Source organism: Dendropsophus ebraccatus, chromosome 2, assembly GCF_027789765.1.
Source record: "Dendropsophus ebraccatus isolate aDenEbr1 chromosome 2, aDenEbr1.pat, whole genome shotgun sequence".
NCBI classification, from domain to species: Eukaryota; Metazoa; Chordata; class Amphibia; order Anura; family Hylidae; genus Dendropsophus; species Dendropsophus ebraccatus.
In genome coordinates this window covers 115,620,850-115,646,458 of record NC_091455.1, presented here as the reverse complement: position 1 = coordinate 115,646,458, position 25,609 = coordinate 115,620,850, and the positions used below count along the sequence as shown (strand labels likewise).

The 25,609-nt window shown below is 41.7% G+C and overlaps 1 protein-coding gene across 1 annotated transcript in view; it reads left to right on the top strand.

Annotated features, from left to right (window-relative positions):
* LPCAT1 (lysophosphatidylcholine acyltransferase 1) overlaps positions 1 to 25,609 on the top strand; it is a 101,560-nt gene that overhangs the window by 43,392 nt on the left and 32,559 nt on the right. The window contains exons 2-3 of the mRNA XM_069958145.1: positions 3,646 to 3,788; positions 19,476 to 19,690. Of these exons, the coding sequence (XP_069814246.1) occupies positions 3,646 to 3,788; positions 19,476 to 19,690 (358 nt within the window). The remainder of the gene's footprint in view (positions 1 to 3,645; positions 3,789 to 19,475; positions 19,691 to 25,609) is intronic.

Genomic DNA, 25,609 nt, shown 5'->3' with positions numbered 1-25,609 from the left:
CCCAACTTTGCTACGAACAACTATCCTCATGAAAGAAATTTTATATCTACAATTGTAGGAGGTTAATTTTTTCCCTTTCTCTGATCCCACACATGGGATCCCAGTGGAGTGAAGTGAATATTCATGAGCAGATGTAGCTCCAGAGGCTGGCGGGTGGGCAGACTGGTGCACTTGTGGATCTGGGAATGCGCTTAGTGCACCCAACCAGCTTATGTACACTATATCTCATAAACTCTGCAACACATCCAAATAAGAGAGGAAATGATACAGTACAATAGTTTGACAAATATACTCTTAGTACCTGACTATTACAAAAGAAAGTGTGGATTTACCGATGCTTTGCAACACTATGAACAGACTGTTGGTACTGTATATTACTTGGTAAAACTTTTTTATCCATATATTTGTATGCCCTGCTAGAACATCACATGGGGGATGTGTGGGAGTGAGGGTCCTCGTCTGGGAAAACATCCGCTGACAGAGCGTCTCAGTGGTTTACAGAGGCAGTGGGCTTTTGCAATTTATCCTTTAAACTTGACGCATGACCATTGCTCCTGTTTAGACATCCATCTCAGTCTCCGTCTAATGTAAATTAGAAGCACTGAAAGCAATTAAAGTCTGTGTCCTCTCTTTACAGCAGTTGACATGAGCTATTGTGGAAACTGTCGTATAAAGTTTTTAAAAGTATTAGTATAGGTTCACTTAAGATAAGTACTACAAGTGTAGTTATGTGCAGATCATCTGGTAAAGACTGGTGTATTCTACTGAGCACTTTGGGAAAGTTTATCAAAATGATTCCAAATGGGAAATGGTCTATATTAAGCTCTTTTGCCTTTAGATAGCTTTTTTTTTTCTCTGCCACTGGTGCACGGGCAAGTGGCTGTGCTATTTCCCCCATTAAATGGTGTATCTTCCCATTTACGACAATTTTATTTACATTATAAACTCGTTACAAAAATAAGTCAAGATGGGGAAACACTGTGAGAAGAATGGGCAGAAAAGTTGTACTGTTTCTCTGGAACCTACAAGTAAAGTTTTATTCTAAAAAAAACTTGGAAGAAGATTCTAAAGCAGAATTGTGAGTGCAGCTCTGGCTTTTGTAGGCAGAATGATCCAAAGTGAATATGTAAGTGTGGTGGAGTGGCTTTGAACTTTTTTTTTTTTTGCGGCATTTTTAAGTTGCATTAGTTGAATTAGACATAGCATTAAAAATGTACGTACCAGTAGAACTATTCTAGGGACAGGCGTGAGGGATATAAACTTTAAAAAAGTTGCAAAAATGAGCAACTTTTTTTTCGTCAAATATTATATAGCAAAGCCTATTTTAAAAATTTTTATGTGTAGGTTATGGGGTCCAACGTTAACTGCTTCATTGTGCAACAACACATCTATCAGGCATCGGGCATAAGTGAGCCACATGGGGCCATAGTTGTAGTTGACAACTGTAGCACTACAGCATCATGGATGTTGCTCCAAAAGACATGTGGCTGTTTCTATAACAGTGTTTTCTAGTGTTATAGAAGTTTCAACCCATTCTAGGTAGAGTTCCTCAAGGAGTTTTCATAGCAATTCAGAATTAGGGATGGTCCGAAACTGCCGAGGTTCGGGTTCGTATGAACCCGAACGCTCTGCATCAGATTCCCGCTGTCTGCCTGCTCCATGCAGCGGGTGGATACAGCGGGAGGACCGCCTGGAAAACTGGGATACAGCCTATGGCTATGGCTGTATCCCAGTTTTCCATGCGGTCCTCCCGCTGTATCCACCCTCTCCACGGAGAGGGCAGACAGTGGGAGTCATTGCCGAGAGTTTGAGTTCGTAAGAACCCGAACCGAACTCTGCTCGGACCATCCCTACTCAGAATGTCTAATCAGCTGCTGTGTGTCCTGTGGAAAGTGATATTCTTTCTAGTGTGGAGAGCAGGAGAGGTTTTTTTATGGGGATATGCTACTGCTCTAGACAGTTCCTGACCGAGACAGAGGTGGCAGCAGAGAGCACTGTGTAAGAATGAAAATAATATACCACTTCCTGCAGGACATACAGCTGCCTGGAAGACTTAAGATTTTTTAATAGAAGTAAATGAAAAATCTCTGGCATTTTCTGACACCAGTTGATTTAGAATTTTTTTTTTTGTGAACTACCACTTTAAGTTGATTATTTAATTTAGAGGTATATTACCTTTTGTTTGCTGCAGCCTTTTCACTGCTGAATAAGCAGAAACCCTAGTGATGAGACATAATGCTGTAGTACTTAGAGCATTTAGCTATACAGAGAATGTACCACTAGAACATTGCTTTTTTATTTTATTTTTTTACATGAATAGACCAGCACATGGTCTATTTATTTTTTTTCTTCTTCTTTTTCAACAGCTGCCTGGTTCCTGCTCACGGTGCCAGTCTATTACCAAGCACCAAACTGGTATGAAGCACTGGAGCCCGGCCACCTCCTAGTGTGATGATCTGCCCTCCCCTATGTAAAATGGCTCCATTAGAATCATTGGAGCTGCATGAGAGAGGAAATAGTCCCTCAGGGGGCTGGCAGGCCAGTCTCTAGTGCTTCATGCCTGGCTGGTCCCCGGTAATAGACCGGCGCCATGCGCAGGAACCAGGTGGTGGTTCAAAAAACATGACTGCAGCACCGGCATCTCTATTAATGTAAAAAAAAAAAGCAAAAAAAAAAAACCATTTTACTAGTGGTGCATTCGCTTAAAATTTTTACCTTTTTTACTGTGGAATTGTGACCTATTAATTTGAGTATTGTGGAATTGCCTTTAGCTATTGTAAAAATATACAAAGGATGTCCAACAACACAAGGTTCCATTGTGTTCCGAGTATATTGGGAAAGTAGACCATTTTGCTATACCTCTGATAAATCACACAGGAATATATTGGTAGCCAATAAAAACAGAATGGCAGTGAAGCAAGGCTAAACTTTCCTGTTGGGCCTCACTGCCATATTGTATTCCATCTCTTTAAAATGATTTTAATTAGACAGAATGTGATGTTATGATGGCATTGCATCATCTGTTGTTCAGCTGCAGCCTCCATATCTTGGGAGTTTCTGAGTAGACTTTAAAAAGCCTTAAAGGGGCTGTATGGTATGAAGACAATAAATGCGGCTGTCTACTTCTAGAGAGAGGACCACTCTGGTCACTATATCTGGCTTTGCAGCTCAACTCCATCACTTAAAGGGGGTTTTCTAGGCAAAAGGTACTTCGACAGGATAGCTTATCAATCACTGATCATCGATGTGATCAGCTGTCCGACACCACACTACACAGTGAACGGAGTTTGTCTCCTTTCACTGTGTAGTGGTGGTGATGAGTTACTGCAGCTCCTGTTCACTTGACTGGGACCAGAGCTGTAGTTGCACATATCCACCGCTACACAATAAACAAAGACAAACTCTCTTCACTGTGTAGTTTAAAATCAGATTAGCGGATTGGTGTAGATGCTGCTGGTGGACACCCCCTTGATCAGTGACTGGAAAGTTGTCCTGGGGATAGCTCTTTAGTTCAGTGGCCCAGTAAAGCCCCTTAATTAATGCGGTTGAGCGTAATACAAGATATAGAGTTTTTTTTTGCTTGTTTTAAGCAACAATCTGTGTAAGTGCACAGGAATAAACATGTATTCAATTTATGTCTTTCAGATCGCCTTCATGACATTGACTCTTTTCCCCATCCGTCTGTTTTTTGCTGCATTCATGATGCTCTTGGCTTGGCCATTTGCTTTCATTGCTGCTATGGGCCGTACGGGAAAAGAGCTTGAACAACCTATGTCCTGGTGGAGAAAGTGAGTATTATTGATCTGCTTATTGTTATTAAATGTCTGAAAGGTAAAAACAAAATGAATTAAAAAAAAAATGTTGAACATGAGCTGCCAAAAAGTGTTTGTGTTTAATAGCAAGTGTGTATTTCCTTTGGTTAATTTGGTTTCTGTACTTTGGACATAGTTGAATCAAAATGCATTGCAGCAGAAGTAGAGACTGCAGCTTCTAACAACTTCTCCAAAAATAGGTAAATGTGTAATGCTTCTCATAAAAAAAAGTCCCAAAAAGTTGTTTTGGTATAAAGCTGCAATATGTTATGGAAGGTCATAGATTGAGCAGTGGTTACGGTCATTTGTAGTAATTTTTGACATGTGCACTGCAGTGCCTGTTTCTTCCTGGTTGTCCATGAAATCTTTTATCATTCAAGTTCGACTCTTATGCTTCATTTCAGTCTATGAAGTGAAAGTCTGAAGTTTCTCCGGGACTGCCATGCATTCAACAATGAGACCCAGTGCGATCAGTAACTTTTAGATTTCAGGGTGGGACCACCGCTTACAACACCTTGCGCCCAAAGGAAACTCCTGCAGAGTCAGACAAGTTTAATCTATAGTGGTGGAAGAAAGTATGTGGGGAAAACCAAATGGCTGCCCTGCAGATCTGTTCAAGGGGAGCATCCCTTATTTCTTCTGATAGCTCTGGTCCAATGGCCACGTACATTCGAAGGTGGCAACTGACCAACAGAGGTATAACAGAGAGCAATCCTTCTAGCCAGGGTGCTTTTTGTTTTCCCATTGTTGCCCATTTTTAGGACTAGTAAAATAGATGAATAGACTTCTAGACTTCCTAAAAGCCTTTGCAAGACCGCTGCTCTTATGTATGGAAGTCACAAAAGTAGGGCAGTACAATCTCTCTTGCGACCTGTAAAAGTCGGAGGAAACTTTTGAAGGAAACATAGGGTCTGGTTTGAACACAATCTTGTCAGAGAGGATCTTAGTGGAAGGTTCAGGGATCTGAAAGAGGCTTAAAAGAGCTTTTTTTGAGACTATTTAGTACTAGGTCCAAATCCCAGAAATGTACCAGATTAGGGGAAATAGGAGAAATTCTAGATATGGCCCTAAAAAAACTCAAAATCCAAGGGTGCAAGGCCAACTGATGGATATAGAGGGCACCCAGTGCGGACCTTTTTAAGGTTACCGGTCTCCCATCCTAACTGTGTAAAAAAAAAAGTAAAAATTGTGTTATGTTGGGTTTATTAAAATAGCCTGTTTGCCTAGTAAGTCAAAGAATATCTTCCAAATTCGTAAATAAATTTTTGACGTTACTTTTTACTTTTCTCTACAGTAGATATCCCTATATTTTTATAGTCCTTTTTGTTTCAATATCATTCTTGGCCATCAGATGTAATTGCTTTACTTGTGGATGATAGATCGGACCCTGAGAGAGGAGGTCTTTTTGGAGTGAAAGGACCCATGTATAGGCTAGAGACATCTCCCTCAGGCAGGAAAACCAAGATCTCCTGGACCAGAAGGGAGCTATCAGTATTACAGTTGCCTTCTCCTGCCTGATTACCTTAGGAATCAAGGCTTGTGGAGAGAACACATACATCAACCTTCAAGTTCAATTGTGTGCCAAGGCATCAATCGCTAGGGCCTGATCCGCTGGGGAGAGGGAGAGAAAATGCCTCACCTGACGGTTTAGTTGCAAAAAGATCAGCCTCTGGCTCTCCCCAGAGATCATCTTAAAGATTTTTGTGTTTAACCTTTAGGTGAAAGGCTGCGAAGATGAATAGAAAAATTTTGTAACACGAATTAAGAAGTAAATCACTTTATGTTGTGCCATGCCTATTTATAAGGGTTACAGTGGTGGAATTGTCTGACATAATCTTTATATCTGATTCAAGGATGCTATCATTAACTGCTTGAGGGGCCTCCAAGCTATCGAGAATTGACTGCTGTTTTAAAGACTTATCTCGAAAGTCTAAGTCCCAGGAACCCTGGAAAATAAGTTTACCCAATGGGCCTCCGACACCCAAGGGCTGTTATCAGTAGTAACAACATTAGGGGAGGAAGTTACCCAACTAAGGCCTCTGGACAAATCCTCTTTTACCAACCACCAGTTAAGACTGTCTAGTATAAGGTGGGAGATTAAGATCCTTTTAGCAATCCCTTAGTAGATCCATCCCAGGATTTTAGCAATTCCATCTGTAATGGTCTGGAGTGAATCTGGGCCCAAGGCACTACTGGAATTTCTGCCGTAAAAACACCCATGAGAGACCTACCCTGGTCATCAATGGGTTTATGAATAATACTGTGTGTTCAATTTTTTGGATCTTCTCCTCTGGCAGGTAAGGTTTCTGATGTGAGGAGTCCAGGAGAACCCCCAGAATTTGTTTCCTCTCTAAGATAGACATATTAAAATAAAGTAAGGCTGGATCCTAAATTCGGAGAAATCCTCCCTAGCTCTAACGTCCTTTATATCACTGTGCTTTTGGGAAGAACATAAAACTTTAGGACTTGTTTTAGTATGAATAATTCCTCAAAAGGCAGAGCACCTTTCTTGAGCACTTTAGAGATGGACACATCAATCTTTGGTGGTCTACTCCAGGCCGGGTTCTCTGTTTCATCAAAAGAATATTTTCTTTTAACAGCTCTAGGAATAAAATGTTTCTTGTTGGGCCCAATCCATTCTTTTTTAATAAGAGCCAACACAATCTTGTGGGCTGGAAAAATATTTTTATTTTTATCGTCCAGACCCCTAAACATAACATCCTGAATAGATTTAGGCTCTTTAGGGTTCTCTAATATCATAGCAGATCGAATTTCTTTAACAAGTGGATCCACCTCTTCTATTGGACATAAAGGCTTTCCTGAGTGTCCGTTTACACAGAAAGATTTATCTGACAGATTTTGGAAGCCAAAGCCAGGTATGGATTTTAAAGAGGATAGATCCCAGTCTTTCCTTTATGACCTGATCCCTGTTTATAGTCTGTTCCTGGTTTTGGCTTCAAAGATCTGTCAGATAAATCTGTCTGTGTAAACGCACCATGATTCTTCTTAATCATCGTCGTCCTCATCATCAGAGATATCGGAATGTTCTTAAAATTACTAATTAGTAATCTTTCTTTAGAGGAATAAACTTTTTTGAAACTACAACATAGTACAGTGGTACCTTGGTTTAAGAGTAACTTGGTTTAAGAGCGTTTTGGTTTAAGAGCTCACAGTTTTTCAAAATTGTGACTTGTAGACCAACAAAACACAACAATCACCGAACTCCGGGAGAACAGCGAAAAATTCCAATGGAGTACTCATTTACGAGTCTCCATTAATTGTCCCATACAAAATTTGAATATACAAAAAAGGGGTCCGTGGAGCCTCAGTTACGAGTCTCAAAACACGGGAATAGCCAGATATCCTTTTCTCCAGAGAAGGAAGCCCATTGCCAAGGGGTGCCTCCCAGTGGGGAGAGTACCAAACCACCCTGATACGTAGTCCCTCAGGTCCTCACTCTGTTGCGAGCTTTGGGACCTAAATAGGGAAACACCAGAGTGGCCCCTGTAAGTCAAAGTCTAACTCTGTGGCGAGTATAACGACATAAGACAAGGGTTACCAAGGCTAGGCATCCATCCACAGACTGAAGTTTCGGGGTATTTGCCCCTCGTCAGTGTGGAGCAGGATTCTGGCTACTGGGGCAATGATAAATAGACCAACAAAACACAACAATCACTGAACTCAGGGAGAACAGTGAAAAATTCCAATGGAGTACTCATTTACGATTCTCCATTGATTGTCCCATACAAAATTTAAATATGCAAAAAAGGGGTCCGTGAAGCCTCAGTTACGAGTCTCAAAACATGGGAATAGCCAGATATCCCTCTCTCCAGAGAAGGAAGCCCACTGCCAAGGGGTGCCTCCTAGTGGGGAGAGCACCAAACCACCCTGATACGTAGTCCCTCAGGTCCTCACTCTGTTGCGAGCTTTATACCCCGAAACTGCAGTTTGTGGATGGATGCCTAGCCTTGGTAACCCTTGTCTTATGTCGTTATACTCGCCACAGAGTTAGACTTTGACTTACAGGGGCCACCCTGGTTTTTCCCTATTTAGGTCCCAAAGCTCGCAACAGAGTGAGGACCTGAGGGACTACGTATCAGGGTGGTTTGGTGCTCTCCCCACTGGGAGGCACCCCTTGGCAATGGGCTTCCTTCTCTGGAGAGAGGGATATCTGGCTATTTCCCTGTTTTGAGACTCGTAACTGAGGCTCCACGGACCCCTTTTTTGCATATTCAAAATTGTGACTTGGTTTAAGGGCATCGCTTTGGTTTAAGAGCTCCCTGTACTGGGTGGGAGCGCGAGTGGAGGAGGGGCATGGTCTGCATAGCGGGGTCTACAGCACTGTACTCTGACCCAGGAAGTCTCCCTCACCTTCCAAATTATAGCAGATACACTTCAGGCTGGGACTTGCATCAGGGGACAGGACTGTGGAGGTAATCTCTTCATAGCCGTAACCCCTCTCTCCCCGGACAGAGAGTGCTGCATGTATGTGCGCACATCTGCCCTGCTCATTCCTTCATGCTCCCTGCAGTCTCTGTCAGCTTATGTGTTTCCCATCCTCTCCATTACTGTACAGTAACTTATAATATCACATATTCTGCTGTTTGTGAATGTTTGTTTCATTAGTTTTACATGTTATTCAGAATAATAAATATTTATTTTTGGTGTGTGAAACCAATTGTCTGCATTTCTGTGATTTCTTATGGGAAAATTTGCTTTGTTTTAAGAGTGGATTTGGATTACAAGCACGGTCCTGGAACGAATTGTGCTTGTAATCCAAGGCACCACTGTACTCCTACAAGAGCAGGGGCATACCTGAATTTGAGCCATCTATGCCAACAGCTTCATCTTCCTCAGAATCAGCTAAAGTAGGGGTAGGATCTGTACATTAAGAGCCTGGGCTGCTTTCTGAGACTGCTGTAGATACTGTCGTTTCACTGTCGTGTCACTGTCGTTTCTTTGTAATTGGGTTTATTAGGCAAATATGCCAATCTCTGCATTCAAAAAGACTTTCCCCAGGTCCCCCCTGCCTCCTCTCTCTCATTCACTGCTCATTATCAGGAAATCTCGACTGGTTTACATCAGTCGGGCCCTGTCTGTTCTATGGGGAGGGGGGGGGGAGGAGGGAGGGAGATTAGTTGGCAGCAGAGAACAAAGGATTACACAGTGGGAACTGTGTTAAAGCGCTATTCAGAGGTCAGTGCTGACTTCAGAGGAGAGAGCCCGGATATGTAGCTGTAAATTAGCTCTTTGTTGTCCTGTTTTGGTGTCTCATGTCCCTCCTTCACTCCCCTCTCTTCAGAGAACAATGAAGACAGGGGGGAGATCTTCAAACTGCTTTTTCATGATTAAAAATGCATTTTTCAGCTAATAAACCCCTTTACAAAGTTTCTTAAAATCGCCTGTACTATAGATTTCGGCAAAAAAAAATTAAATGACAGTGACACTTTAACCCCTAGACGACCTAGGACGTACCGGTACGTCCTGGAAGTCTGTGCCCAGACGACCCTGGATGTACCGGTACGTCCTGAGATATGAAGCGTGCTCCGGAGCGGAGTGCGCTTCATAGCAGGTGGGGGCCGGCTGCAATTAGCAGCCAGCACCTCACCGTTAATGACACGCTGCAGCGTGACATTAGGTCCTTAAATGCCATGATCGTGGCGCACCCGCGGCGTTTAAGTGTAAGTGACGGGCGAGTCCCCTGTCACTTACCCTTTGGGACCCCCGCAGTGTGACTGCAGGAGTCCCGATCGTTAAAACGGACCTCCGGAGGTCTCTCACCTGCCTCTGTGCGGTCCGATCGGCGCTCTGATCACTGAGCCTGCACAGGCAGGCTCAATGAGCAGAGCGCCGATAACACTGATCAATGCTATTCCTATGGCATAGCAATGATCAATGTATCAAAGTATTGTATGTACAAATGTGTGTAAAAAAAAAAAAAAAAAAAGTTAAAATCACTAACACACTACCCCACAACCCCTCCCCCAATAAAAGTTAAAATCACCCTCCTTTCCCATTATATAAATAAAACATATAAAAATAAATAAACATATTATATACCGTAGCGTGCGTAATTGTCCGATCTATTAAAATATAACAAGTGTCATTTCGAACTGTGAACGGCTTAGACGAAAAGAGGGGGAAAAGTGCGCGGATTACCGATTTTATGTTACATTATACATTAAAAATTTTTTTATAAAAAGTGATCAAAACTTCCGATCTTCACAAATATGGTATTAATAAAAACTAGAGATCATGACGGAAAAAATGACATCCCATACAGCCCCGTAGGTGGAAAAATAAAACTGTTATAAGCGTCATAATAGGCCCATTTTATTAATAACTAATTGCCAAAAAAAAGGATTTTATAAAAAAAATATATATAACATTAGAGAATCTGTGTAACCTGCATATGGTTGTGTTCGGACTGACCTATAGAGTAATAGTATCATGTTGCTTTTACCATATAGTGCATTACGTAGACACAGGAACCCCCCAAACGTTACCATATTGCATTCTTTTTTACGATTTCACCTATTTATGTCTTCATAAATAATATATTTGGGATTCCATCATGCATGTTATGGTAAAATGAAAGATGTCATTACAAAGTACAACTATTCCTGTAACAAATAAGCCCTTACATGGCTTGTAGATAAAAAACTGAAAGTGCTAGAGCTCTTAGAAGGGGAGGAGGGATAAAACGAAAGCGCAAAGATCAAAATTTGCGCGGTCCACTGGGTCATTTTGGGCCTGGTCCTCAAAGAGTTAAGGGAACTTTCCTAATTCTCTTTCCTAACCATTTCCTTGACAGAGGATAAAATGGCGGACATAGGGGTTGCCTGAAAGGGTAACACAGTAAGAAACCCTTGATGGAGGGAACACAGTTTAACCAAAAGTATACTTCTAAGACCTCAGCCCTCACCTTTCATTTTTTTGCGATACAATTTTCACAAGTGGGACCCTCATAGACCTGAGCTAAGTAAGTAGCAAAATGTGCAGGACGGGACCAGGAAGTCATCAGAACAGGAACTGAAGAGAAAACTGTGGTTTAACCCTTTCTGCACTGCAGCATGTAAGTGATACAGAGGTTAATTCCTCCTGCTGAGCAGGAAAAGTAAAATAGATTGAGGTCTCCTTGTCCTCTGTACAGGATCTCTGCATTTAGTGATTTTTTTTTTTTTTTTTCTTACCCGTTCTGAAAATTTAATTAGCAATTTTTGGAAAAAAATATCTTAATAGTCAGCCCCCCTAAGGACCAATTAATCATCCAGCCCTAATGGCAGCCCTACATTACTATTGTAAGCTTCTTTTTAAGAATTGAAACTGGACCTGCGGTAATGTCTCACAAGTTCCTCATCTACTCACTACAGTGGAGAATGGATAGTACAGTGTAGCTGCTGAGGTGTAACAGCAGAGGTAAGAAGACCTCCTGTCCCTCCATCTTTGCCTCCACCAGCTCCCGGGCAGACAGGTTTATGTATTGGCAGGGAAACATTGCTGTCCTTCCACACATGAGGATTCCCTCCCCTTATAGGCTCCTCACTTCTATAACAGATTTTGGGGCTTGGAATAAGGAAAGTGGTATGGGGAGAGTGTAGGAAAGTGTTGCTGCTGCTAGAAAAAGGGCCTGAGGGGTCCATGCTGCTGCTGGAAGAGGGGCTGAGGGGTCCATACTGCTGCAGTGTGGTGCTGGTTTGTAGCTGGTGGAGAAGTAGTTATTGCTGCACTGCAGAGTTAGTTTGTCCGTGCTAGGGATATTAGGTGCATTGTGTGGTGGCATTAGAAGAGATGCTGAGGGGTCAGTGCTGCTGTTAAAGGCTGTGCACTGTGTTGGTGGTACTTCCTTGGAGTAGTATCGGTACAGCTTGGCAGTATTGGCACTGCACAGTAGTATGCACAGTAGTATGTGTTTGTCAGTGAGGCTCCAGCATCGACACTGGTTCAATTTAGAAGTGAGTGGTATAAACTGGGGTTTATTTTAACTTCTCTATGTCTGTTTGATAATCCAGTATTTCAGTTAATATAAGTCATTTTTTCCTGTGTGGATTGTAATCTGAGTTCAGCAAATATAAACCAAGGCTCCCATGTCTTATCCAAATGATGCTGCAAATCTAACACCTTACAGTAGATTTTGTTACACACTCTTCCCCCTTGGTAACTGTTACTCATTCATAGTGAAGATATGTGACTCTGCATGTCTGATGCTGTGATAGCGCTACTTTGCTGCTGAATTGGCTAACAGCTATAAACAATCCTCTGGCCTCACAGAAAGGCAGAAAATAAAACTTATTAGTGGTGTTACGTCGGCAAGTGTTCACTTCCCAGATTTGACATTCTACGTGTGTGTGTGTGTGTGTATATATGTGTATATATATATATATATATATATATATATATATATATATATATATATATATGTATATGTATATGTATATGTGTGTGTGTGTGTGTGTATATATATATATATATATAATATATATATATATATATATATATATATATATATATATAAAATATATATATAATTTATATATTATATAGTGCTGGTGTCTGTGTTTTTGCTCTCTGATTTGCTCCCATTTTCTAAGCACATTGAGTCATGAGGTTGAATAGTTTTTTCCAAGAAATTGGCTCTAGCTTATACGCATACTTTAAAGTGAGCAGATCTGTAAACGCTCGGGGCAGGGAATGTTACCAATGAAATTCCTGTAAAATGCTGTAGGATATGTCAGGTAGTGGAAATCTGGCGCAAGGTTTGAAGATGAGGATTATAGATCTTAACACATTTTTTATTTAGATTGTTATGTAACAAACATACATTTACACAGCCCAATATGGATCTATGTGCGGACACAAACAAGTGCCATTTGGTGATTTCAGTAGGCACAGAAAATTTTGCCGCCGTTAACATGTATTGTTATTGGCAGTACATCTGTTTACGCAGAGAGATGTGCGGCCAATAACAATAAACTGTACGGTTGCACAAACCATCAAATCAAAGAACGCAATTGCTCGATGGCAGTTTTATATGGCTGAATAGGCGTTCCTAGGAAGGCATGTTAGCGATAATTGGCCCATGTAGAAAGGCCTTTAGTCGATAGGAATCTGAACGATGACAAATTTGTTTCCGTGTTCTATAGGTTTGGAAATTGGTGGAGCTTTCAGCTTATGGGCTTCATGGAACCTACCTTCCAAGCAGTAGAGCGTGGCTCACACTTTGGAGGCTACTGAATCTCTTTCTGCCTTGATGGTATATTCACACATTTAGATTCTTTCTTCCACAAAGCAAAGTTGTTAAAAATCAGATGTGTACCAATTCCATATATGTAAAAGAACAAATATGCTGTTTTTTTTTTTATTTGTTTTTTTTTAGTAAAATTACATCCCTTTACTTGGCATATCTCCCCCAATGGATTCACTTCCTGGTTTTTGCTATATGACCCTGGTAATACGTGTAACGGAGCACACATTTTCCCACAATCCCCTTTGATTTCAGGCTAAGTGGAGAACAGCTGCCAGTACTTCCTGGTCATTGCAGTTAAACGGAACATGCCTGGTGCATCTTAGGCTAGGTTCACACAGCATTTTTGCAAAAAACTGATGCATTAGTGTGCATCCGTTTTGATCTGTTTTTCCACTGACTTTCATTGTAAAAAAAAAAAAAGTATCAAAACGGATCAGTTTTTTTTAACGGACACAAAAGTAGTGTCAGCTACGTTTGTGTCCGTCAAAAAAAATGGATCCGTTTTGATCCATTTTTTTTTACAATGGAAATCAATGGAAAAACGGATAAAATGGATGCACACAAATGCATCCATTTTTTTAATCCATTTTTTTTTTTTGCAAAAAAACAGATGAAAAAAACTTATTGCAAAAACATAGTGGGAACCCAGCCTTAGTGAGTTGTAACCAAGAACAGCAGGTTATCAAAACTATGCAGCCATATTGAGGATTGGTAATTCTTTTTCTCTCGTACAGTTTAAATGTGTGACATATTGACATAAAAAAAGGTATAAACTAATACATTATTAATGACACAACTCTTTTAAGCCTCTTGTTATTCAGAGCTAGTAGGCGGTCCTAGTCAGTGACTGCTTTGTATGCACACCTATAGGGAAGACTGTCAGTCGCTGAGGAAATCCACCTACTGGACCCAGAATGAGCAGAGATTAAAATGAATAAATTGCTAGTCATACTGATTCTTTTCTTATAAATATGTGCATCAGACTGCTCAGCTCCCCCTGTTCCAGAACATGTAGCTCAGATTTCACTGCTACTTTTCCGAAGTTGTCACCTCTCCTAAAATATGTTTGTAGTTAATACTTTGTATTTTTTATTACATTGCATTTTTTACTACATTGTGCTGTTCCTCTGTTATTCATCCAGAAAGGGTCTAATAAATTTGACAACTGGTTGTCACTATTTTTGCTTGTGAGTAAGGTACAGTATATCACAGCATACTCGGACACTGTTTAGTCACTGTGGACAGTCTCAGAAATTATATTACCATACTTGCCATTCAACAATCACCACTCCTCTTGTCAACAATTTACTCATATTTTCCTAGGAGCAAGAAAAGAGGAATGGCACAACACAACATGCTAAGAAAAGAGTTTAAGCATTTACTAAAATGGAAGTGTCAGCAGAGTTGTCAGGCAGCATTCATGGTTCTTTAGAAAGGACCTGACAGCTTGTAGTCTTTAGCTTAGAAGTAAGTGAGTAACAGCTATCCAGGAACTAGATGCATGCAAGAGATTTAGTCTCTCTTGGCTTATGGGAAGCCATGACTGCTGTGCTGTACCTGATGAATGAAGGACCCCACTGACTTTTATATTGGGATCCATTGGCTTTGAATGAACCCCTTAATTTTTGTTACAATGTGTTTATTACATTTCAAGGGTATGGTTAACAATTTGTAGTGAAGTATACATTTAGTATATATTAAGTATAATATCTCAAACATGTAAGACACAAGAATAAAGAGGAAATTTAGAGCAAAGATTGGAGGGATGAAGCCAAAGAAATGTTAGAGGTTATCCAGCGCTAAAAAAACATGGCCACTTTTGCACCACTCTTTGTCTCCAGTTCAATGGAACTGAGTTTCAGAACCCACCCAAACTGGAGACAAAGTGGTCCAAAAGTGGCCATGCTTTGTAGCACTGGATTACCCCTTTAATAAGGGAAATGTGTAGAAGCATATTGACATATTTCTTAAAAATTAGACACCCCATCTTGGTCAATGACTGCTAACCTATGACCTTTCCGATTGTGTCTTGTACAATATGAGAAAACAGTAGAATGGGTAGAAGTTATCAAGTACCACAGTAGCTTGCAAATACTCTGTTAAAGGTATGTTCATACGTATCGTATCCGCAGCAGATTTTACAATGCGAGTTTATAGCGAAATCCGCTGCAAATACCTGCCCATTCTCTTCAATGGGATGACAGTCGCAGCGGAATTATCATCCTGCTGCAAGTATGTCAAAGTTGGCGACCCTTAACCCCCGCAACCCGGATACATGCTTTACTGAGTCCTAGCTCCGGCTTGCTTCAGAGGGGTTCTGGCGCTAAACCAATCAGGGACCCGGTAAAGTATATACCTGGGCCGCGGGTTTAAGAGCGCTGACTTTGACATACTTGCAGCAGGATGACACCACGTTTTGCCTGTTTTCTTTTTCTTTTCTTTTTCTTTTTTTGTGGCCCAATGCAATGCATTTTAGTTTGTGGTGGTCCGTTGACTTGAGGGAAAAGAGAGATTTCCTCTTCCCAGGGAAGGTAAGGGCCCCTTTACACACACAGATTATCTGACAGGTTTTTGCAGACAAAGCCAGGAGCAGACTATAAACAGGGAACAGGTCATAAAGCAAAGACTGAGATTTCTCTTCTTTTCAAATCAATTTCCGGTTTTGGCTGCAAAAACCTGTCAGATGTCTGTCAGATAATCGGTGTGTGTAAAGGGACCCTAAGCCTGCCATTTAGAACAAAGCGCCTAGGAGGGTCAGGGGAGATGGCTTTCATCATTACATCTCTACTATTTCAGTTCCTAATTGAAATAGTGGTTTCACTTATAGGGGGAGATTTATTGAACTGTTGTAAAGTAGAACTGGCTCAGTTGCCCCTAGCAACCAGTCAGATTACACTTTTTTTCTTCAGACTCTTTTGAAAATGAAAGGTGGAATCTGAGTGGTTGCTAACGGCAACTGAGCCAATTCTACTTTTCACCAGTTTGATAAATCTCCTCCCTAATTTTTAATTTTTATCAGTGACGCGTTGTGTAAGGTTGCATGCCCTTACAGCTATTTTTCTTAATCTTCTATGTTGGGTTCACTGCAATTCAATAGCCTTTTAGTCTCTAGAATGGCAACTGCTCCTGCAATGATTTTACACTTGTAACCAGCCTATGTGGGGAGGCTTACATTCTACATTCTCACAAAGCCACATGAGAAGAATATTGTTCTATTATTCATTGTCAAGACAAAAATAGCATGAAATGTGTTCTGGAGCTTGGGTTCTGTCATACTCTGAGCATGAGTATTATTCATCATCACACGGTATCATTAGATAAGTATGCCCTTTCACGTGAGCTTTATTGTTTACCTCCTCGAGATTGACAGGAGGTTTTTTATTAATTTCTTTTTTAATACTTTTCTGTATTTATTTATTTATTTATTTTTTACCTTGTCACATTGCTTTTCTGGAAATAATGTAGTATATTTAATGGCCAATATATACATCCAAGCAAAAAATGACTGGAATTGGTCAATAACCTAACAGTGCTATATTGTAGATCTCAATGTTTGGCCTGTGAATGTGGATAATATCTAATAGTAATGGTACGTTTACACAGGCAGATTTATCTGACAGATTTTGGAAGCTAAAACCAGGAATGGTTTTGAAAAGAGGAGAAATCTCAGTCTTTCCTTTATGACCTGTTCATGGTCTGTGCCTGGCTTTGGCTTCAAAAATCTGTCGGATAAATCTGCCTGTGTAAACGCACCATAACTGCTGTGTGTTAACTGGTTTCAGTTGTAAATAGTTATGGCTATTGTAACTAAAATCATGTGCTTATGAAAGTGATGCTCCTGAAAAATTTAAACAAGCGACTATGTCACAGAGGAGAATAATCTTCCTTTGTAGACTTGTACTAACCTGCCCTCTGCTTTTCCCGAGGTCCATGATGCTTCTAATACTCTTTTATACAGGTGGCAGCTGTTCTGATCAACAGCCTTCATGCACACAGTTATGTCCTATACAGGCTCCCTGTTACCAGGCCATGCCAGTGTTTCCATCACAGTCATTTATAGCATATCCTTTCTAAAGAATATACCATACATTTGTGATACTGGTCCCATCTATTTCCAAAACTGGGCTGTCCTGGTCCAGTTTATACATTGTACTGCAAAAACAACAATCTGTTTCTGTAGTTCTAATGCTTTACTTTTATGGATGTTACAAAAACTGGATAGAACTGCCTGTTCAGCTGTCTTGTAAGTTGCAACCATGCAGGATGAGCTGGGAGGGTCCAGTTCTAGATACATTTAGAGGCATATCTAGTGCATGTCTTTTAATGTCTGTGATGGGAATACCACTTTACGGGATGGTCGGTATCATTTTAAAAATTTCCCGTTTTGTCCATATGTTCTTGGTTCAGTGTTTTTTCTTATTCAAATTACAAGTGAAAAATCAAAACTAAATAAAGTGATCACCAAGTTCTAGGAGATGACTACTGTACATGTATTTTTGTCTAAAATGCGTCAGCTTCTTGGCTTGTGCTGTTAGTAATCCGCTCTGGCTTTTGCAATTAGAAGAAGATTACACTGTCAGATAAGATGTTGATGTTGAGTCCACCCTTGATGTGCTGCCCAGCCAGTGGCTTAGCATTGGCTGTAGTATCATAGAATGCATAAATTATACCCTATGCATTGTTATTATACAGTAGTATAATGGGGGTAAGAAAAAATCTCTCCTTCTGCATATAAGGGCTCTTAAGTGTCTAAAGGCTAACTCCAGTGTTATCCAGTAGGATTATTAATGCAGCTCTGTGCTATAATACATTTGCTGAAATGCATAAACATTCCAAGTTTCTGCTTACAAGTCTGGCGAAAATTTTTGTTACATTATTGTATTGCCCCCCAAAATCACCAGTAAACTTTATTATGGGAAATGCACGTAAAGTGCTTTTTTCCCTGCACTTACTACTGCATCAAGGCTTCACTTCCTGGATAACATGGTGATGTCATGGCCCGACTCCCAGAGCTGTGCGGACTGTGGCTGCTACAGAAGATGATGGCAGGGGGATGGTTGGTGCCGGCTCTGTCCCCCTCCTGAAGTCCCTGCCACAGCACTCCCCCAGCTTGGGGACACCTCCCCCAGCGTGCCCGCTCTCCACCCATGGGACATCGCCCCATCGGGACTCTGTTCTCTTTCCCTAAGCTCAAGGACACCTCACCCGGCGTGCCCGCTCCTCACCCAGCCTGGCAAGACAAGCGGCTGGGAAAAGACCACGCTGAACGCTGGCTAGTTTGAATTTGCTGCCACCTGGGGGAACATCAAGCAAGTCCCGCGGGCGGGGTGGGAAGCAGGCATGTCGGGGGAGGTGTGCTCAACCTGGGGGAGAGCGGGGGGAGACCTGGCAGGGAGAACAAGAAGTGAACAGAGCCGACACTGAGCATCCCCCTGCCATCATCCTCTCCAGCAGCTGCAGCCCGCACAGCTCTGGAAGTCGGTCGTGACATCACCATTTTATCCATACCATACTTTAACAAAAAATTTCGCCTGAATTCTCCTTTTAAAGCTCCATTTAAATGGCATAAAAACTTTGTAATCTGATCACTGATAGATATGAGCGAACCGGGTTCGGGTTAGTCGATCCGAACCCAAACGATCTGCATTTGATTAGTGGCGGCTGCTGAACTTGGATGAAGCTCTAAGGTTGTCTGGAAAACATGGATACAGCCAATGACTATATCCATGTTTTCCACATAGCCTTAGGGATTTATCCAAGTTCAGCAGCCACCGCTAATCAAATGCCGAAAGTTCGGGTTCGGATGTACTCGAGCATGCTCAAGGTTCGCTCATCTCTAATCACTGAGCTTTGTGTGATTTTTCTGGTTTACTATGTGTTAAACTGATGTAACCCTCCCTTATCATAGAAGAGGGCACAAACAGACATGAGGCCCAATATTACAGCCTACGGGTACATGTATTTTTGTAGAATGCATCTGTTTTTGTGATTAAAAGGAGGGGGGAGCTCCTCTTATAGTCCTGCTTGTTTGAAAGTCCCTGATTCGATCTTCCCTCTGGGCACTAAGGGAACAAGTAATACCAATAGAACCTCATTCCAGCCCCAGGGAGTGGTGCTTTTGGTGTGGGACCTGAAGCTGAACACTACAGCTAAATGTAGGTGACACATCTAGATCAGGTATAATTTATTTCTGTTTATTAATAGTATCACATGTGTATAAATCCTTGCTACTCCTCTAAATCTCCTGAATTAGTTATGTAGGGAGCAGGGCTACATGAGGTGTGGCACCTGTCCTTAGCGCCTCTGCCGTTCTCATGATGTGGCTCTACACAAAAATTGCTTACAAGATTCATAGTGATAAATTTGAAGTCGCTAATATCCTATGTTAATATATCTACTTATGTTCTTATTTTTAGGATTTTGGACATCCTGTTAAAAGTTATAATGCGGACTATGTGGTTTGCTGGTGGCTTCCATTGGGTGACTGTAAAGGGAAGACAAGCCTTGCCGGCAGAAGCTCCAATCCTCACTCTGGCTCCACACTCTTCTTACTTTGATGCTATTCCAGTAACTATGACAATGGCCTCCATTGTCATGAAGGCAGAAAGCAAAGACATTCCTGTTTGGGGAAGTAAGTTGTGTTAAGAAACTAAAGATGAATATAAATAGAATGGTTATGTACCTTTTGACATGGGGAAATTTTTTTTTTACATAGGTCACTGTAAAAAAAAAACAAAAAAAAAACCTTTTAACCCTTAGGGGACACAGCCAGTTTTCATTTTTGCATTTTCGTTTTTCCCTCCTCGTGTATATAAGGCCATAGCGCCTGCATTTTTCCACCTAGAGACCCAAATGAGCCCTTATTTTTTGCGCAACTAATTGTACTTTGCTATGGCAGATGTAATTTTTGCCTAAAATGTGCCGGGAAACCAGAAAAAAATTATATGTGTGGTGAAATTGAAAAAAAAAATGTTTGTTTTTTTTATTTGGGGGGGGGGGGGGGGGGGTTGTTTTTACTATGTTCGCCCTGGGGTAAAACTGACTCGTTATATATGTTCCTTAAGTTGTTACGATTACAACGATATGTAACATGTATAACTTTTATTTGATTTGATGGCTTGTAAAAAATTAAAACCTTTTAAAGAAAATATATGTTCCTTAAAATCGCTCCATTCCCAGGCTTATAGCGCTTTTATCCTTTGGTCTATGGGTCTGTGTGAGGTGTCATTTTTTGCGCCATGATGTGATCTTTCTATCGGTACCTTGATTGCGCATATATGACTTTTTGATCGCTTTTTATTACAATTATTCTGGATTTGATGCGACCAAAAATGCGCAATTTTGCACTTTGGGATTTTTTGGCGCTGACGCCGTTTACCGTGTGAGATCAGGAATGTGATTAATTAATAGTTTGGGAGATTACGCACGCGGCGATAGCAAACATGTTTGTTTATTAATTTATTTATTTATTTTTATTTATAAAATGGGGAAAGGGGGGTGATTCAGACTTTTATTAGGGGAGGGGATTTTGTGTTATTAAAAATACATTTTTCTTTTACTTTACACATATACTAGAAGCCCCCCTGGGGGACTTCTAGTATATGCACTCTGATCTCTCATAGAGATCCATGCAGTATAGTTATACTGCATGAATCCATGAGATCGGTGTTCTATTACTTTTGGCTGCTGCAGCCAAAAGCAATAGAATGCCGAGCCGGGATCAGCGCCATTATGGAGCAGACCCCGGCCCGGTATGGATGCGGGGATCGCCCCCCAGCAATCGCGCCGCAGGGGGGCGATCCCCCCACTAGACCACCAGGGATGTATAACAGCAAGTATTTAGAAGCAGCTGTCAACTTTGACAGCTGCTTCTAAGTACTTAATTAGCGGGCACGGCGATCGGACCGTGCCCGCTAATAGCCGCGAGCCCGGGCTACATGCGGCACCCGGGATCGCGGCAGTCGCCTCTGAACTCCCATAGCGGCACGAGGACGTTCAATAACGTCCTGGTGCAGCTATGGGTTAAAGGAGAAGTCCGTCCAAAAATAATTTTTGATATATTATTACTTACGAAAAGTTATACAAATTTCTAATGTACATTAATTAAAAGGGCTATTTCCCTTAATTTAGTAGATCAGAAGGTGTTAGAATTCTCTCAGATACAGTGACGTCACAACGAAAGGTGTAATTCCTATGGAGTGTCCAGCAGGGGCGTTCTATATGTAGACGTCTATGGGACTTTTTTGTTTCTATGATTTTCTATGTAAAGTAATGTAATGTAGTGTACCGTATGCTTTATTGAATGAGTACATCTATGGAATACTTTGGGGAGCAAGTGTCGTTGCTCCCTGAAGTATTGCATAAATGTATTCAATCAGTACATTAGGATATCACAGTAAGCCCGCCGCACTCCCGCCGATCCAGACTATATACACTGAACTACTGCTCCCATTATCTGCTCATTGTATGAGCAGGTGATGGGAGTAGTAGCTGGGTTATGGCTATCACTTGCCGGGCGCAGGGGGGAGCCGCTCAGCACACAGGAGCGCTCCCCCCTCCTCCTCCTTCCGGGATACCTTCCCCCTATACCACTGCTGACTCCCCGCCTGGCCGCCGCTCTCCCCTCTCATATACTGGCTCCTGATGCATCCTGGTGTCCGCACTGACCGTCCTCTCCCACATGTGCTGGCCAGGAAGAATAGTGAGCCGGTATGTGTGGGGGGAGAGCGGCGGCCAGGCGGGGAGTCAGCCCTGGGATAGGGGGGGGGGGGGTTACCTGGAAGGAGGAGGAGGGGGGAGCGCTCCTGTTTGATGAGCGGCTCCCCCTGCGCCCGGCAAGTGATAGCCATAACCCAGCTACTACTCCCATCACCTGCTCATACAATGAGCAGATGATGGGAGCAGTAGTTCAGTGTATTTAGTCTGGATCGGCGGGAGTGCGGCGGATCGGCAGGCTTACGGTGATATCCTAATGTACTGATTGAATAAATTTATGCAATACTTTGGGAGTAAGGACACTTGCTCCCCAAAGTATTCCATAGATGTGTTCATTCAATTAAGCCTACGGTACACTACATTACATTACTTTACATAGAAATCCATAGAAACAATAAAGTCCCATAGACTTCTACATATAGAGCGCCCCCTGCTGGACACTCCATAGGAATTATACCTTTTGTCATGATGTCACTGTATCTGAGAGAATTCTAACACTTCCTGATCTACTAAATTAAGGGAAATAGCCCTATATGTGCATTTCCCATAATTAATGTACATTAGAAATTTGTATAACTTAAGTAAGTAATAACATTACAAAAATTTATTTTGGCCGGACTTCTCCTTTAAGTTGCAGCCTTCATTTCCTCATTCATTTTCAGACCTGTGTTATGTAGTTTGCAACCTATGCTTAGTAGGGTTTTCTCATGTAGGGTTGAGGTATGTGTATCCAAAATGCTGCTGATGGTGCTGCAGTCCAAAAATGAGACTTTACTGTGCACAGACTATGCTGTCTTTGTTTAAAAAGAAAAAGTCCTACCCACACCTATCCAGTATAGCTTCCTTGTCTGAAGTCATCTGATCCCTCCTTTTTACCACTTCTTCATGCTTTAAAGACAAGTTTTCTCAGCAGTTACTGGAACCCTCAGACAGTTATTGCCCACAGTGGTGCCCTGCCCCAGTCAGTGACTGGCTAAGACTGGGTTCACACTGCATTTTTGCAGTCGGTTTAATTCTTCCTTTTTATGCAAAAAAAGGTGAAACAATTTAGATCCGTTTTTCCATTGACTTACATTATAAAAAATGGGAATTAAAATGCATTCTTTTTTTTTTTAGCGTAGAAAAAATGTGGCAAACCACGTTTTTGCATAAGCTAAAAAAAGATGTATTTGATCCTTTTTCATGCTTTTTGTGCAAAAACAAAAAACTGACGCAGTGTGAACCTAGCCTAACCGTGCAATTCCTGCTGATACAGTTTGCCTGAGAGGCAGAAAGTAACAGGGACTGGATGATGGCAGATGGGGATCTGTGGGGCACTAGAGCAGGTAGGTGTGTGACCACTTTCATTCATTTGCTTATTTTTTCTGTTCCCAGATGATTTTAACGGGTTAGTTCAGCAAAAAAAAAAAAAAAACTTTCAAATTTACTGGTGTCAGAAAGTGCCAGAGGTTTGTAATTTTATTAAAAAACCTCAAGTCTTCCACTACTTATCAGCTGCTGTATGTCCTGCTGGCATCAGTTGATTTGAAAGAATTTTTTATTTTTTGACATATTCCCCCTTTAAAGGGGAACTCCAGGTAGAGGTTAAAAAAAATGAAACTTCTGTAGACGCATATAGCATTACTTACCTGTCTATCCCAGTTTTGAAACTACCAAAAATCCATTTGTTGGGGGGGTGCTCTGTTTTGTTTCTGTTTCTGTTCTTCCTGGTTTGGCACTTACCAGAATGCAATGCTTTTCCTCATGTGATCATCCCCCCACCCATTACAATTAGGAAAATTAGTGCAGCAGCTGCTTCTGGCCGGTTAGAGATGGTGAATCAGTCAGGGGATTGGGTTATTCAGCCTCCTGTGACATCCCACCCTGCCCCTTGTCTGCATCATCAGCAAACACACACAATGTGAGACAGAGGTAAGGAATATTTGTCTCCTGGGGGGGATAGCAGAAAGAGCAGGAGACATTGTGAATTGGCACAGAGGCCATTTTTTTCACTTCCTGGATTTCTATCAGCTACCAGTGTGGCAGAACAACAGATACGGTAATACATTATATAGACACATCTATATAACTTTTAATGTACTTTTAATAGAAAACAAGTTTTTCTTATCCGGAGTTCCCCTTTAATGCTGTAGGACTGCTTTTCAAGCTTTTACCATGAAGTGCCATCTTTTTCTGACGTTTCTAGCCATGTAGTTTCAACTCTTTAGGGTGCCTTCACACGTACCGTTTTGCTGTGTATTTATCTGTATGAGTTTCTCACACATAAATCCACAGTGATACTGATTGCTATCAAGTCAATGTGTATTTGATTTTCATATGATTTTCACAGGCGAGTTCAACACCACAAAAAACGCAGCTAGTTTAATGCGAGTTTGATGCGAGAAATAAGCAGCGATACGGTACGTGTGAAGGCACCCTTAAGCAGAAACTTGGAGAGATTCCAAATTAAATTCTTGCAAGCCAACAGGAAACTGTAGCTTCTTGAGGACATTAACCTAATGCACATGGTTTTAGTCTATTAAACAAAGCTTACAAAATGTATGCTAAAAAATAATCACTCTTAGAGTGCCTTCTCACATAACGGATCGCAGCGGAAAGTCCTGTTAGTTCCTATGTGAATACAGACTTGCAGCAGATCTTTCAGACCACTGTGAGTATGTTAATCACCCGTCCCCTTAACCCACATGCTGCCGGCGCATAGAGTACCCATCCTTGCTCTTGCTTGCTGCACAGGCTCCCGGCTTTCTGCTCTCCCACTCAGCCAATCAGTGCATTGCTCAGCCACAGCCACTGATTGGCTGAGCAGGAAGCGTCACTCGCTTTAATTGGACCATCTCAAAAGACCATTACAGTGTCTTTACAAGGAACAATTAATCGTGCACCCATTAACTCTGCTGCGTATCCTTTATTTACACCCTTTCACACCGGCCGAATATCAGGTAAATGAGCATTCCTATTCTCAACTGGAATATTCCTGCATGCACTTGCATGAACTATTCCTTTATGCAGGTGAATCTGCAGACTTTGGCAGGACTGGATGACTATTTTTCTGTATAGATCTCTCTCCCCTGGCAGATGATGATGGGACAGTGAAGGTCTGGACATGTTGCATTCAACCGCCCGATCCTTTTGTTGTCAGGGAGATAAGCTATACTGTTACACAAAGTGATTATCGGCCGTACTTGCCCAATTACCAGCCGATAATCTTTTCGTGTGATAGGTCATGTTTTAAATCAACGATCCGCTTACATGCCCGATAACAGGAGCGTCAGCAGGAGACTGACGCTCTCTCCTATGGGCCACCTGGAAGATTTTAAGATCCCCCCCCCAGCTCCCCTGCTCCTTCCTGCTAGATGTCTGTGCATTTAATAGTACAGACACAGAGTGGGGAACGAGGAGCAAACAAGAGCTGACCTGACAGCTCGTCGCTCGGTTGTTCCTAAATATCGGACCGTCTAATACAGCCCTAATTCCAGAGGAGTCTGGACAGGCTTTTACACAGGCTTATTATCGGCACAGAGTATTCCTAGAATCCATATTTAGCCTGTTAATCAGCCTGTGTAAAAGTGCCAGCGATCAGCTCACAGCGATCAGTGGGAAAATGCGGCTTCTGGGCTATTTGTGCTTTGCAAAGGCACTGCAAATCTAGCTGAACTGCACTCATTTGAGAGCACAGATGGGCGAAGATTGTTACATGTAAGTTAAGGGTGGTATTACACGGGCCGATGGGGGCCCGATAATACCTGTAAACCAGCACCGATCTGCTAGATCGGCGCTCGTTTACTGGGCCCTTACAAGGCCCGATAATCGTTTAACAAGGGCTGCAAGGACATCG